The sequence below is a fragment of the Lathyrus oleraceus genome, chromosome 7 (assembly GCF_024323335.1).
Source record: "Lathyrus oleraceus cultivar Zhongwan6 chromosome 7, CAAS_Psat_ZW6_1.0, whole genome shotgun sequence".
Lineage (NCBI taxonomy): Eukaryota > Viridiplantae > Streptophyta > Magnoliopsida > Fabales > Fabaceae > Lathyrus > Lathyrus oleraceus.
Window position 1 is genome coordinate 306,438,507 of NC_066585.1, and position 14,402 is coordinate 306,452,908.

General features: G+C 34.0%; 1 protein-coding gene and 1 long non-coding RNA gene across 3 annotated transcripts; one reads left to right on the forward strand and one right to left on the reverse strand.

The window, feature by feature from the left end:
* Positions 1-5,319: 5,319 nt before the first annotated feature.
* On the reverse strand, positions 5,320-7,448 carry LOC127106826 (uncharacterized). The gene is made up of 3 exons (XR_007795505.1): positions 7,095-7,448; positions 6,749-6,964; positions 5,320-6,267 (listed from the first exon to the last, which is right to left on the reverse strand). It is a non-coding gene; the product is annotated as an uncharacterized LOC127106826 (long non-coding RNA).
* Positions 6,963-13,648, forward strand: LOC127106825 (uncharacterized). 2 transcript variants are annotated; one of them, XM_051044119.1, is made up of 7 exons: positions 6,963-7,126; positions 11,732-11,898; positions 12,109-12,451; positions 12,648-12,732; positions 12,830-12,916; positions 13,016-13,252; positions 13,354-13,648. In XM_051044119.1, exons 2-7 carry the CDS (start codon positions 11,747-11,749, stop codon positions 13,428-13,430), a joined length of 981 nt encoding a protein of 326 aa, XP_050900076.1. In that variant the 5' UTR covers positions 6,963-7,126; positions 11,732-11,746; the 3' UTR covers positions 13,431-13,648. The 2 variants fall into 2 exon arrangements, with proteins under 2 accessions (XP_050900076.1, XP_050900077.1); XM_051044120.1 differs by lacking the exon at positions 6,963-7,126 and adding an exon at positions 11,389-11,623.
* Positions 13,649-14,402: the final 754 nt, after the last annotated feature.

Sequence of the window (14,402 nt, forward strand, 5' to 3'; positions counted from 1 at the left end):
TCGACACATTCATTCCATAGACTGACTCATGTGCCGCCTCTTCAGGTCGACACATAGGAAGCGCACAACATACACAGGTCGACGCATAACCTTATACATGTCGAGCTATGAGTTGAACAGTGAAGCTAGCGGAAATATACTCAAGCGCATCGCACGCTCAAAGATACAACAGAGTCGCCATCGAACTTTATTTATTCCCGAAGGAAAGGGAAAACATCGATAAAACCTGGGGAAAGAGAAAAAAGGGTAAGGAGGATGGTTATGCAAAGGGAAGGTATTAACATCCTTCACATCTGTTGTACTCAACGGTAACCGTTTTGATTGTTTTATGCTCAGATGGGTGTTGATATCTAAAGGTTACTCGCAAAAGGACAAAGGAAAAGGAAAATATTAGATAGAGTGTTCGGTGAGGATTAGAACCCTCATGCCTACATATCCTTATAGTGCAATAAGAAATTCAGAACTCCGTAGTTCATATAACTAATTGTGGGAGATGAAAGAAGAGTGATAAACGTAAGGTTTGAACCAAAGGATAATGTGATTTGAACCCATAGGGTAGGTATGTCTGAACCACCGAGGAAACTGACATATTGACCGAAAAGTAAAGGGTATTTCCTATATAAGGTCGCAAGGTAAGTAAACAAGGTTCTAGATTCAAAGGCAGACATCGGTTATTGGCCCAAAAGTATATATGAAGCTCAAAGAAATGGTGTATTCTGCTCAAAGAGAGAGTATATCATACGACGTAAATGATTGGTAGGAGATATTGAATGTAGGTAGTGAATAGTGAATAGTGGAAAATGAATGGAATGATTGAGAGAAATAATTAGAGTAGAAGGAAATTAAAATATTTGATAAAAGTGATAGAAGGGTATAATTTGGAACCAAAAGATAATGGTGTTGTTGGAATTCATAAAGGGAATGAAATTTGTATCACAGAGGAAAGCATGCATATTGGCCGATAAAAGAAGGAACGAAATGTTTGGCATCAAGACAAACAACTCTTGGTACAAATGTGAACAGTTGTCCTAAAAGAGAATATGTGGAATCCAAAGAAAGTATGGTATTTGATTTCAAAGAAAGATAGTATATGTCACTGAGGGGAATGGTTATGATTGAAGATAGATGTTAATGGATCATGAAAGATATGGATGATTCCCTAAGGCAGAAGAAATAATTAGTGTGGTGAAAGGAGGATTAATAATTAGGATGAATGTGAAAGAGGGATCAATAATTAGGATAGATTTGAAAGGAGGAACAATGATTAGGATGATCGCCAAGGATTTGAATCCTTGTGCCTACATATTCTCATCATGCAATAAGAAAGTCAAAGCTTCGTAGTTCGTGGGACTAATGCGGAAAAAGGACAAGAAGAGATTGTAAGCAACATGTATTATCAAGACAAACAAGAAGAGTGAGAAGGTTTTGATAGAAGTGATTAAAAGTATAACTTGGCACCAAAAGACAATGGTATTGCAGGAACCCATAAAGGTAAGTAAACTTTGAACCAAAGAGTAAACATGGATATTGGCCAGGAAATAAAGAAATTAAGTGTTTGGTATCAAGACAAACAACTCCTGGTTCACAAGATGGGCACTGATTAATTTCCCTAAAAGGATATGTATGAGGTCCAAAGGAAAATGATATTTAGTCCAAGGAAACGGTATATCACTGTAGGGGAATGGGCAATCTGAAACCAACAGATAATTTTATATTTAACCCATGAAGAATAAACTATGTACCAAGGAGTAATCAGGCATATTGGCCAAAAAAAAGGAATGAAATGTTTGGCATCAAGACAAACAACTCTCGGTTCACAAGATGGGTATTAGTTATATGCCTAAAAAAGTACTCATGGAATCCAAAGGGGTGTGATATTTGGCTCCAAAGGCTCCAAAGAGAAGAAAATACAATACTACTGAGGAATGGTAATGATCTATGCATAAGACTTGGAAGTCATTTGATTTGAACCACATAAAATTCTATGAACAAAGGCAAATACTTTGAATAGATAGGGCCTACGCCCCGTACGCAAAGGTACTCTATACAAGGTAGGAGAAAATCCATCTCATCATTCTTCATTGCTTAAGGCTCATGGCATGTGATACTCATCATAACTGGCCAGCTGCTGAAGAAGACTCTCCTTGTTGCTCCTTATGATGAAGTGTTGCTTTGAAGAATAAGACTTGACAATTGTTTGATTTGAATTGTACTAAAGTCTATGAACGAATGCGAGCACTTTGAATAGCTAGGGCCTACGCCGCATACGCAAATGTACTCTAGACAAGGGCGGGAGAAACTCTGTCTCATCATTCTTAGTTGCTTAAGGCTCATGGCACACAACTTGAATCAAGATTGACAAGTGTTGATGCTCATTTATTGGCTGATCTTGCAATGCAATGTTGTTTATTGAGAAAAGACCTGACAATCATTTGATTCGAATTATACAAAAGTCTATTAATGAAGGAGAGCACTTTTAATAGCTAGGTCCTACGCCCCGTATGCAAAGGTATTCTAGACAAGGGTAGGAGAAACTCCAACTCATCATTTTTCGTTTCTTAAGGCTCATGGCACACAACTAGAATCAAGATTGACAAGCGTTGATACACCTTTGTTGTGCTTGAACTGAAGTCCACTCTGTTTGCAATGTGAATGTCTTATATTGACTTGAAGTCTTGAACTCTTGATCTTGAATCTTGAGGTCTTGAGCTCCTAAGATCCAATACAGCTTGAACACAGGGGACTTGCCCTATCAAGGGTATTTTGATCATTTAAACAGGCTCGGGGAATTAAGCACATTGCAAAGGATTTGGTTGATCAAAGTAAACTTTGATAAACACAACCAATGGGAATAAGTTAGTTGAATTATATACAACCTAAAGAGTTAATCAGTCAAACTAAACCAACTGATTCTACACAACCCTAAACTAAGGGAACATGCAAAAGATTACATGTTCAATGGTACTTAAAGTCAATAAGAAATGAGTTCAATCGTGGACAATTAAATGAAGATTTATCTCACGATTATGGTGAAAGGAATGACATACACAAGGCATACATCAAACAAATTGAAATTGCATTTTCAATTTACAAGATAACCACAAATCAATGGAAAATCAAATGGAATTAAATCTAATGATAAAAAAATCACATAAGCATGGCATGCATGAATCAAATTAAACAAAGGTAATCAAAATAGATTAACAAGGTAAATGGAAAATTAGAAATCTAAATCACAATCACATTTTTACTTTAATTAACACATGAATATGGACATTGGATCAAACATGTAAAAATGGACCACAGTCAACAATTGGATTAACCAACAAAGTAGTGATCATGATCAATACCACATCAAAATGAATTAAAAATAATCAAATTTCTAAGTGGAAATTAATAAGCATGTCAGATTAAGCACAATTTCTCATGGTAAAAATGTCAAAACATATGATGAAATATAGTACAAAAATAGTACAGAGCAATCAAGAAAAAATTATGTACAAAAAATCAAGAAACAAGTAAAATTAAAAGGGGTCAGAACTGCACTAAGGGGTGCAGTCTGTGGACTGGCACATGGGCCACAATGGAAGCCTAACTAAAATGTCCACACACTGTCTGGGGGTGAATTAGTGAAAACAGGATGAAATCAGTACAAACGTCCTAGGCCCAAGCAGTCAGGCCCACATTGTAATTATCATATGCAAAAATGGATAAGGCAAATGTTGAGTGGTAGTAAGTCAGCAGTGAGTCACCGCCATGTCAGATTAATGAACTTAAACAAATATGTGGACGTGATAAACATGGAAAACAGAATCTCAGATTCAACACCAATGCGTTCCTCTCTCCTCTCTCAGCCAAGTTCTCCCTCCATCGTGTTGGAGGCCATCTCTGGCGGCGGAGGCGCCTCTAACCACCAACCAAGAACATCATCTAAACCCTATTCACATGTGTTGTACCCCAAAAATTTCCCTCCCCTTTTCATCTTTTCATTCAACCCTTAACTTGAGAATAATTTGCATACAATCATGTTTCTTTATGTGCATCAATCATTCACTCATACTTAGTGGCTGATCGTTATAGATTCAAAGCTCTTGGCTTACAAAGCTAGGGTTTTTGTGTGGATGAAACCCTAGAGGTTTTTCTTGGATATTCATCTAATCATAGGGGATGTGAAACCCTGATGGCTTGATCTTTGGACATGAATTCAACAAAGTTCCATCATGGTACTTCTCAAGGGTCTCAAACCCTAATTTCTTGGTGAGTTGGTTGTAAGGCTTCATGAATGTTCTTTAGGCCTTATCTGGACTTCTAAAACCCTAGTTAGTGGTTCATATGTTGAAGACTTGCTTGTAAAGCATCCTGAGCCATTCAAAAGCCTTGACTGAAGGATATGTTTCTTTGAAACCCTAATCCTAGATTCTTGAAATTTTGTGATAGTAGAGTTTGACTTAGGACCATGGATTGACTGAAACCCTAGCCCATTAGGAAGGATATTGCCATTCATCTTGTCAACTAAACCTACACGTCCTTCTAGTTATTTCAAGATCATGTCTCATATTCATATGGTGTTGATTATTGGTCATTGATTCTTAGATTCATGCTTTCATTAATACATTGATCTTTTGGGTTTTGTTTTGCTTTTGATTCATCAAGGCTCTTAGACCATTCCTAGGTCTTCATTATGGGTCCATATATGTTTAACCAGGATTCATGTCAACCTACATAAGTCCATACAAGAAAACCCTAGTTTGAGATCTACAGTTGATTTTTGTCAACATTTGACTTTTTGGTCAACAAGTTGACCAAAGTCAACCACTTTCCACAAGTCATTTTCAAGCCATTTGTCTTTAATCCATGTCCATTTCAGATGCTTGATTCATTCTAAACCTTGATCATCTTTAACTATGACTCATTGTATTTATGATTCAACATCCAACATTCATTTCTTTTTTCAAACAAAAGTCCATTCCCTTCACTCAATTTCATGAATCAACTAATCATTCTAATTGTTCAAGTGTCGTACCAAGTGCAATTTCAATACAACCATCCTACAAAGTCCATGTTGTAAATTCATTCATTTCATGTATAAACCAACCTTTTACATCACATCTAACATTCTTTTTACAACCTTTATCATGAACAAAATTCAAGCCATATTTCATTACATCCTAGACGATTCAAGACCATTCACCTTAGCATTGCTTTCCCATTATCATGACCAACTAACATAATCCAAATTTTCAAAGAATAACATTCATTCATTAAGCTTCCTTACAGTCCACTTTGTCAAGTACAAATCCAAACTTTTATAACCTTCCATAAAAAATCAAGATTCCATAAACCATTCAAAATCACATTTACAGGTTAATATACAATCCATCTACATCCAAATTTTATAACATCTAATACACATTAACAATTCAATAGTTTTCCATACACATGGAATACAATTAACATTCCATCAATTTTCCATAAAATAACATTCACATTGCCATTCTCATGCGTTTCAATCATTGATTCCAATACACCTCCAATTCAAATTGACTCCCAGTTGGAAATAAAAGGAAAAGAACATCATGAGGTTCAACATTGTGTTGTGAGAACAAATGATCAACTACACTCAATCTCAATAGAGTTTAATGCTCCTGCAGGTTCTGATATTAATACTTTCATCAAAGATTGATGTTCTGATTCTTATGCAATAGTAACAGCACCATCGAAATCTCCTATTGATACTTAATTATCTATGCAAATAGATGTTAAATAGACAGAAATGTCAGAAAGAATAGTTCAGAATGAGATTCAACACCATATTGTTCATCAAAATGATTAACAACCTTCAAACTCAATGGAGATTAATGCCGCTTCAGAGATCAGTACTGAAAATGAAATTGCAGATGAAAGTTCTCAAGCGAAAGTGGCAATGGGGATAATTTAGTTACCTCAAGTATCTGTTTGTCTTAAGTGTGGCAATAAAGGCTTTGAATAGACATTCGCATATTGCAACAAATGTAAATATTATGCACTGCTCAAAAAGTGAAGTGAAGCTAGCTCAAAGGTGAAACCCACAGTAACAGAGCTCCCCGAATTTCTTGATGCAGAATCTGTCTTGTCGCATGCTCTGAAGTCAAGGACATAAGGATGATGAGGACTTGTTTCTTTAGTACCTTAACCAAGAATGAACTCATCATTTTGCTCTGCAGTGGAAGGAAGCTCATGTGAAATAACTTGTTCTCTAGTAGCAACAACAGTTCATCAATACCAGACCTGCAAAGCAATAGCCATTAACAATAAACATCATCATAAAGTAGCATGAAGGCCAGTATAATAGAGCAATTAATAAGCATAGCATGGAAAATAGTCTTCCCTAAGAGTCACAAGTACAACATGATTCAATCAGCAAGGCATTACAGAAGGAAAAGGGAAGAAAATTGGTTAACATGATAAATAATTTGACATAAACCAATTGGGAATTAACAAGTTACACAACTCTACAAAAATCATCATAACTGATAAATATCATCCTACCAGAATGGGCAACACAATTAACCCTCTCATTATTTGGCTAGCATGACAGGTCACTATAACTAGAACTAACTCATAAGGGTCTAACCTAATTGTCCAGCTGTCTAACTATTTTCATAACTAAAGGAAACTAATCCTAACAACCAAACAAACTATAACATAATAGATGAAGAGAGAGAAAGTAACAGAATCATCAGGGTTAGAAGGTTATAAAAGCACTTACCAAGCTCAATATCTCGGGCGGGCTAGCTCATTCTGCACCAAGTCCAGAATCTCATTTTCTTCTCAATTCTCTACATTTAGTTCATAGCTATGTACAATCTCAAGTTCTCTGCAGAATCTCGAGCTCATTCTTCACCAAGTTCATAAAGCTCAAGCTTTGCATAAGTTCTCAATCCTCTCCACTAAGCTCGATCCTCTGCATCAGGTTCATAGTACTCTGCATCACATGCACACATCAAAGTTTCTACATCCATTACATCTCACTCGAAGCAACACTCCAAGAACACATCAACAACAAGAGATCTTGTGAGGAAGAAGAGGAAGCATATCAAGAAGAAGTGTGATACCTGTTTTGCCACTGTGTCACGATCTCAATCTGGTGAGTTCCCTGCTACCTTCTCGTTTCAATACTCGATTCATGGTGTCACTTGGTTAATTTTGTTGCTACACGTATGGAGTTGGTTCAAGTTCAAAGGTTGAACGTGTAATGCGATTTCGGGAGGTGATTTCGGATCCACGATTCTTCGCGTTGTTCGTCTCGGTTCCGTTCTTGAGATGAGTTCTTAGATGTATTCTTATTTATGATGCGAAGTGATTCATATATTTGGTTTGTTTTAATTGGAAAACAATATCGGGGAAGACGATACAGGTGGGAGGAGCGGCGAAGTTGAAGCATCGTTGCATTTGGAGCTTCATACTGAGTTCAATAAAGGTTGCAGCATTCAGCTTGGGCCTATGGGCCCAAGGTTTCTCTCTACACTACCCTCATTTGGATCCACACCCCCTTCATGAGGCTGGGTTTAGGTTGGGCTTTGGAATGATGGGCCTCTGCGCCCATTTGTAACACACTCCATTTTCCAGTTCTGCACCCCCAATAGTTTTAGCTTAATTACATTTAGTTCTAATTTTTAGCTTAATTAAGTTTAATCTTGGTTTGTTCTTATTAATCAGTTTTTAGTTTAATCAAATTTTAGGACTTAATTAGATTTAGAGGTTAATTAGAATTTAGGATTTAATTAAATTTAAGATTTTAATTAGAATAAAATTTAGGTTTAATTAGAATATTAGTTGTTTTTTTAGGATTTAGTTAGGTTCCTAAACAATTAGTTTTTTCTAAAAAATTGATTAGAATAATTTTAGAACTTGATTAATTTTTAGGTTCTAGTTAGGATATTGATTAGGGTTTAGTTCTATTCTTAACTGAACATTCATGAGAATTGACCCTTTTACCCTTGGGGGTTATTTTGGTTTAGAAGTGCATGTTCCTTTAGGATTAAATTTGACTTAGAATAGTTAGCTAGTTTAATCAAGTTGATTTTTCATAAAGTATCTGATTAACCTTGGCATGATCCCTTAGGAATAGTTTGTGCATAATTTTAACCCTTATACTAGGTTAATCACAATCCTCAAATTAATTCAAACCCTCCGATTCAAGTTGATCAAAAGCAATTTTGATTGACTAAATCATTTGATCATGTATAATCCCGCGGTTTATTCAAGTAATCAAAAGTCCCTTTATCACTTGATAAGACTACTTCCAACGTCGTGGATCTCAAAGCTTAAAGTCTAGACTTTCACACAAGGCATCCTAGTCAAATTAAGCAACGGATTATACAAGACATAACAAAGGTCAACACTTGGTAACTACAATTTAAATTGTATGCTATGAGCCTTAAGTAATGAGGAATGATGAGACGAAGTTTCTCCTACCCTTGTCGAGAGTGACTTTGTGTACGGGGCGTAGGTCCTAGCTATACAAAGCATTCGTCTTCATTCATAGACTTTAATACAATGCGAATAAAATAAATTGCCAAGTCTTCTTCACTAAAGCAACATCAACCCAAGGAGTAGTAAGGAGGAGTCTTCTCCAACAACTTGTCAGTTATGATAAATGCCACATGCCATGAGCCTTAGGTAATGAGGAATGATGAGACGGAGTTTCTCTTACCCTTGTATAAAGTGACTTTGCGTACGGGGCGTAGGCCCCAGGTATTCAAAGTATTATCCTTCATTAATAGACTTTAGTGTGACTCATATCAAATGACTGTCAAGCACTCTCCATATTGCATCAATCAATCATACCTCTTGCCTCATTAATCATCTTGTTGTCATCCCTAGTAGGTTGAACTACGAAAGCTCTGACTTTCTCATTGCACAATGAGAATACGTAGGTAGGAGAATTCAGATTCTCCGTGAGCTAACCTATTTATTAATCCTTCATTCTCCATTCAATCAATACCATCTTTTTGAGATCAAACGTCATTCTCCTTTGGGTACCATACTTATCCTTTTAGGAAGACCTAATCAAAATCCACCTTATGAACCAAGAGTTGTTTGGCTTATTGCCAGACACTTAATTCCTTTGTTTTTGGTTTTTTCAATATAGTGATATCATGCCTTAGGCCCCTCACTTTTTAATTTACCTTTACTCTTCAGTTCAGAGTTTATTCCTTCATGGATCCAATATACCATTCTTCGGTTTCAAATTGCTTATTCTCCCTACAGTGATATATTGTTCCTTGTACCAAACGTCACTTTCTTTTGGGTTCCATACCTATCCTTTTAGGACGGCCTAATCAAAGTCCACCTTGTGAATCAAGAGTTGTTTGACTTATTGCCAGACATTTAATTCCCTTTGTTTCCGACCATTCCAATACTGTGATACCATGCCTTAGGCCCCTCACTTATTGGTTTGTCTGTTTACTCTTTAGTTCAAAGTTCATTTTCCTTTATGGTTTCCCGTGCTACCATTTTGTTGGTAAAAGTTATACTTTTCATCACTTATCTCCTTCTTTTTTTTCGTGGTTCCATGAACTACGAATGCTCTGACTTTCTCATTGCACAATGAGAATACTTAGACACGAGTATGCGAATCCTTGGAAAGCATATTCCTAATTATTCCTTCTTCCGCGTTAGTTTGATTGGACATAACTACTCAAAGATATATTATCGCATGAGTTTGAGATAATAAAATACATTAGGAAAATCAAGTAATTATTGGGAATTGAGATAATTTATTAAAAGTAAGACATATTTATCTCAGAAGAAATATGAATTTGATCTTTTGTAAAAATTTGATGCAAACCTGCAAGTGTTGTTGACCATAAGCATAGGTTAAATATTGAGGAGAAATGTGTCAAAATTGGCAAGGGTCACTATCATATATTGGTTGGAAAGTTGATTTACTTAATGCATACTAAACTAGATTTATCATATTCATATATACATTTAATTTAGTCATCCATTTTATGCATAACCCAAGGGACACTTACAAACAATACGTACAACTTATTTTACAAAATCTCAAAAAGTCAATTCAGGTTAACAACTAAGTGTCATATTGTTAGTAGGCATGTTAGGATTCTTCATTGTCATAGAATTCATATTAAGCATTAGTTATCCTAAGTTTTATGAGACTTCTCTTTATATATTGCTTCTTTGATGTAATGAATCTTTTTTCCTTTAAAAAAACTTAAATATGTGATAATGCATTTGGTTTTGGTTAAATTTTTCAAATATTATTTGAATTTGATGGTTTTAAATTACGGTTGTGGTTGTAGTTACGGATATTGCGGTTGCGGTCCATGCGGTCACTGCATTGCGTATTGTGTCCGTTGGGCGTGAAATAATTTTACACATGTCCTTTATATAAAAAAAATATTAAAATTATTGTAATTATTTATCTTTTCTATATTTATAGTTTTATATTAGTTTTAATTTATTTTTAGACTATTTTATTATATTTAATTTTGTATTCATGTATTAGTTTTGAAAAGTTTTTAAAACTATTTTTAAGGGTTGGATAACTAAAATTTAACAATTTAAAAAACATTTTTAACATTAACATAATTAACTGAATGTAAGATAAGTTTAAATTATTCAAAAATTAATTATCCTAACATTACAATATTATATATTTTTATTTTTATTTGTTTTGACTTGTTTTCTACCCATCATATCTTTAACCTAAAATTTAATTTTACTATAAAAATTCCTTCATAAAATTTTAACTAAATTTTAAATAAATTAGTTAAAAATGAAATCTTTTATATTTTTTCTTTAAATTAATGCATGAGCATCCACATCACACGTGGCATACCAGCATCACAAATTCTAAATTAAACTTTTTCACAATCCAAATTAGACACCCACATGACTACACTTGTAAAATTAATAAAATAATTAAAAAGTTTAACTCAGTTAAACATGCTTCTTCAATTCAACGACAACACATACACAGACACAATGAGTGAAAACATATCTCTTAAATTGTTAAACAAAAATCATTCTCCGAATTTGTCTTCATCTCTAAATCATTACTAAACTTCTATAATAAAATAAAATGAGTGAAAATAAATTTGAATTGAACAAGAACAAATGACTGTTGACGTTCGATGCGCTCCGTTGCAGTTAAAACACCGTTATAATACGTTATTTACTGTTCTATTGCGGTGATGATACGGTTGTTGCGTGTGATTTCAGTTCACACCGCAATTGCAGTTTGTTGCTGATGCATTGCTGACCGCAACCGCAATATTGCGGCCGCATCAGGGTGATCCGGTCCGCAATTTCAAACCATGCTCATACTAACACAATTTTTTTTTCCTTTCCATTAATTTATTAACTTTTAATGGAACTTTAAATTATAAGAATTCATTTCTTTAGAAAAAATATTTTATTTTATATTTTTTCCCATCTCTTATAACTGACAGTGAGAATAGAGACAGATCACAGATCCAAATTGTCGCAACAAAATTCTCTCCTACTTACATACCAAAAACATTTCTTAATTAACTGCTCCTTATTTATTTTTAACTTCATTCTGTCTCAATTCATTTCTTCCAACTTTGCATTCTGTCTCAAATCCCACAACAAGGTATCATTTATTTATTTCAATGCATGTGAAACTTATGTCAATTTTTTGTTATTGTACGAGGATATTAATTCTGAGACAATGATTGATTAATGTTTTAACTTGTACAAGGTTCTTCTACATACAATGGTGGGAATAACATTACTTGTAGATCTATGGAGGAAAAAACAAAGCTTTAACATGGCACATTCTTATCCATCTTCATGGTTTTTTTCTGCATCTGCCACTGCTGCCACATTGTCTGTTGGGGCCTCTTTTGCCTCAAATGATTTCTTTGGGTATGTATCATCTTTTTTGGCTACTTGAAATAATTTATAATAATCACTATTGTGTTTGCATGGAATATTATAGATCAGATCTAAGGATAATAATAATAATATATGAAGAGATATAAGTCAGACATTTAACACATCTTTGTTCAGATGTGTCAGTGTTATACAGTGGATTTAAATGTTTGCATAATTCCTCACCAGAACACATAACTGTAGTTTCAGGACACCAATAGCTTATTCTGATTCTGGAGTGCTGGCGGTTTCCGACGATTACCTTTCCGGCGTACGAACTTCGCCGGGGAAATATTTCTACCATGATACTCTAAAGTATAGCCCAAAGGGCTACAATTTTGAACTTAAGCCGTTGTGGTCAGCTTTTGAATTGAGATCATTTGCACTGATCTCATTGAGGTCATTCTTGATGTTCTATTTGCCTCTTTTGGAGCCTCATGCAAATATGGAACAAGATTATGATAACTTTATGCAAGACAAACATGATGAACTTCATGGCAAATTAGTTGTTCCCTTCAAAAAATCGCTATTGCAAATTGTCCGCGAGGTGAGACTTATTTAATTTATGGCATATGCAGAGTCATGTTAAGTTTCTGGAATCTTGGTAGGTCAATTAAAAATTCAGTTAGTTTAACTGTGACAAATTTTGAATCATGTGCGGTAGTCCGTCTTATATGTCCAGAAACACGGCCAGACATATACAATATTCATTATATCTGATTTTTGTTACAAATTCATCACAGATTACCGTAGTCACAACTAGACGCGTTTTAGAAAGACTCACTTTCCATTATGCTTCAAGAAAAATGGCATGGAGACTTCTTAAAGGTCTTCATTATTTTCTCCTTAATACATATAAAAACAAAATTCTATGACATCAATTTTTCATCATTCGATTTATGGGTCAGTCTCTTCTCTTGAACAGATGTTCCTGCATCGGCTGTTCGAAAGGCGGGACGGGGAATGCCGACTTATATGTACATGCTTTCTGTGAGCAAAGCAACTCTAAGAGGTAAAAGAAATGACTCTATTATAAACTTTTCATTAGAACAAAGTTGATTGATTTTTTTTTTGCCTATAACTATTTTTTTAAGCTAATGTTTGTATATAGGACACACAATTGGTGTTACAGCATCATGGATTGTTCAAGTAGGGGTCAGAATATTTCAATTCTTTAAAACAAAGTCAATAAATGAAGATGGTAGCATCAACAAAGCTGAGAGAAACAGAATTTTCAAAGAGAAGATTTACATAGCTACACTTAAGTGTAATGCATCTCTAGTTTTTGCAGCTATTGGTGGAGGAATTGGTGCTACTCTTTGCCGTCCTTCAGTTGGTCAATGGATCGGTAAGATTATCTTAAAAATTATTACGGATCAATCTATAACTATAAGTTATAAGCTATCAGAGTCATAGTATCTGTGTTATGAATCAGTTGTATTTTTTCAGGTTGTGCTGTTGGTGATTTGACTGGTCCAGTTATTGTAGCAGTGATTGCTAACAGAACTTTAGATTGGAACCTCTAATATTGTTTATGGTTTTTTTTCAAATTTATTTTCTATAATTGAATTCAAATAAGAGTGATATATCATGATTCTAGATATCATAAGATGGGGAACATGTTGTGTTTCAAAAGATTTCTAAGTGTAGTCCTTGAATTTTCATTTATTTCTTCTTTAAGTGCATTATTGTTGTTTGAGTGACTCTCTCTCTCTTTGCAATTTTGATGAAGCATTTGGTACAATTTGTAGTGTGAAATTTGAAAACCTTTGGTTCCAATAAATGTGGACCCCTACTTTCCTACAAATTTTTGAAATTTTGAAAATGGCAAATAAATACTCAATCGCTATGTTCTAAATTTTAAACTTTTGAGTTTCACATAAGTTAAGAAATTATGTACAAATTTATAATTATGTATGAAGTTATGAAAGATTCTTTAGTTCACATTGTCGAAGTAGGTTAAAGATCTTGATTGTGAGAAGATATTTATCCCTAGAAATATGTTATTGGATTAGATTAACTATTACAAAGTTTTATAATGATTTTAATTGAATTAGGGGTGTGCATGATTTTAAATCAATTGAAATTGGTCTATATATATATTTTGGTTTGGTTCTTAGAATTATTTTTATAAATTTGATTTAATTTTTTAAAACTGGTTTATATTTTGATCGGTTTAGCTTAAAACCGGTTTCTAATAAAAACTATTTTTTTATCTGGACCATTTTAAAAATTGATTTTTCTCCAAATAAATCATACTTTTTTTGCTTTTGCAAATTTTATTTTGCTTTACCCAATTTTTTTAATAACTGGAATAACACAATCTAACCGTGTGCGTAATTTCATAAATCTTATTAACAAAATCGCATTATACACATTATAGTTCTGAGTTGATAAATTAAACTTTTTGATACAAAAACATGTTTAGGAAAATAAATGATTCCTAAATAACTCAAAGTGTTATAATCATATAAAATTATTATTTTTTTGCATTACCA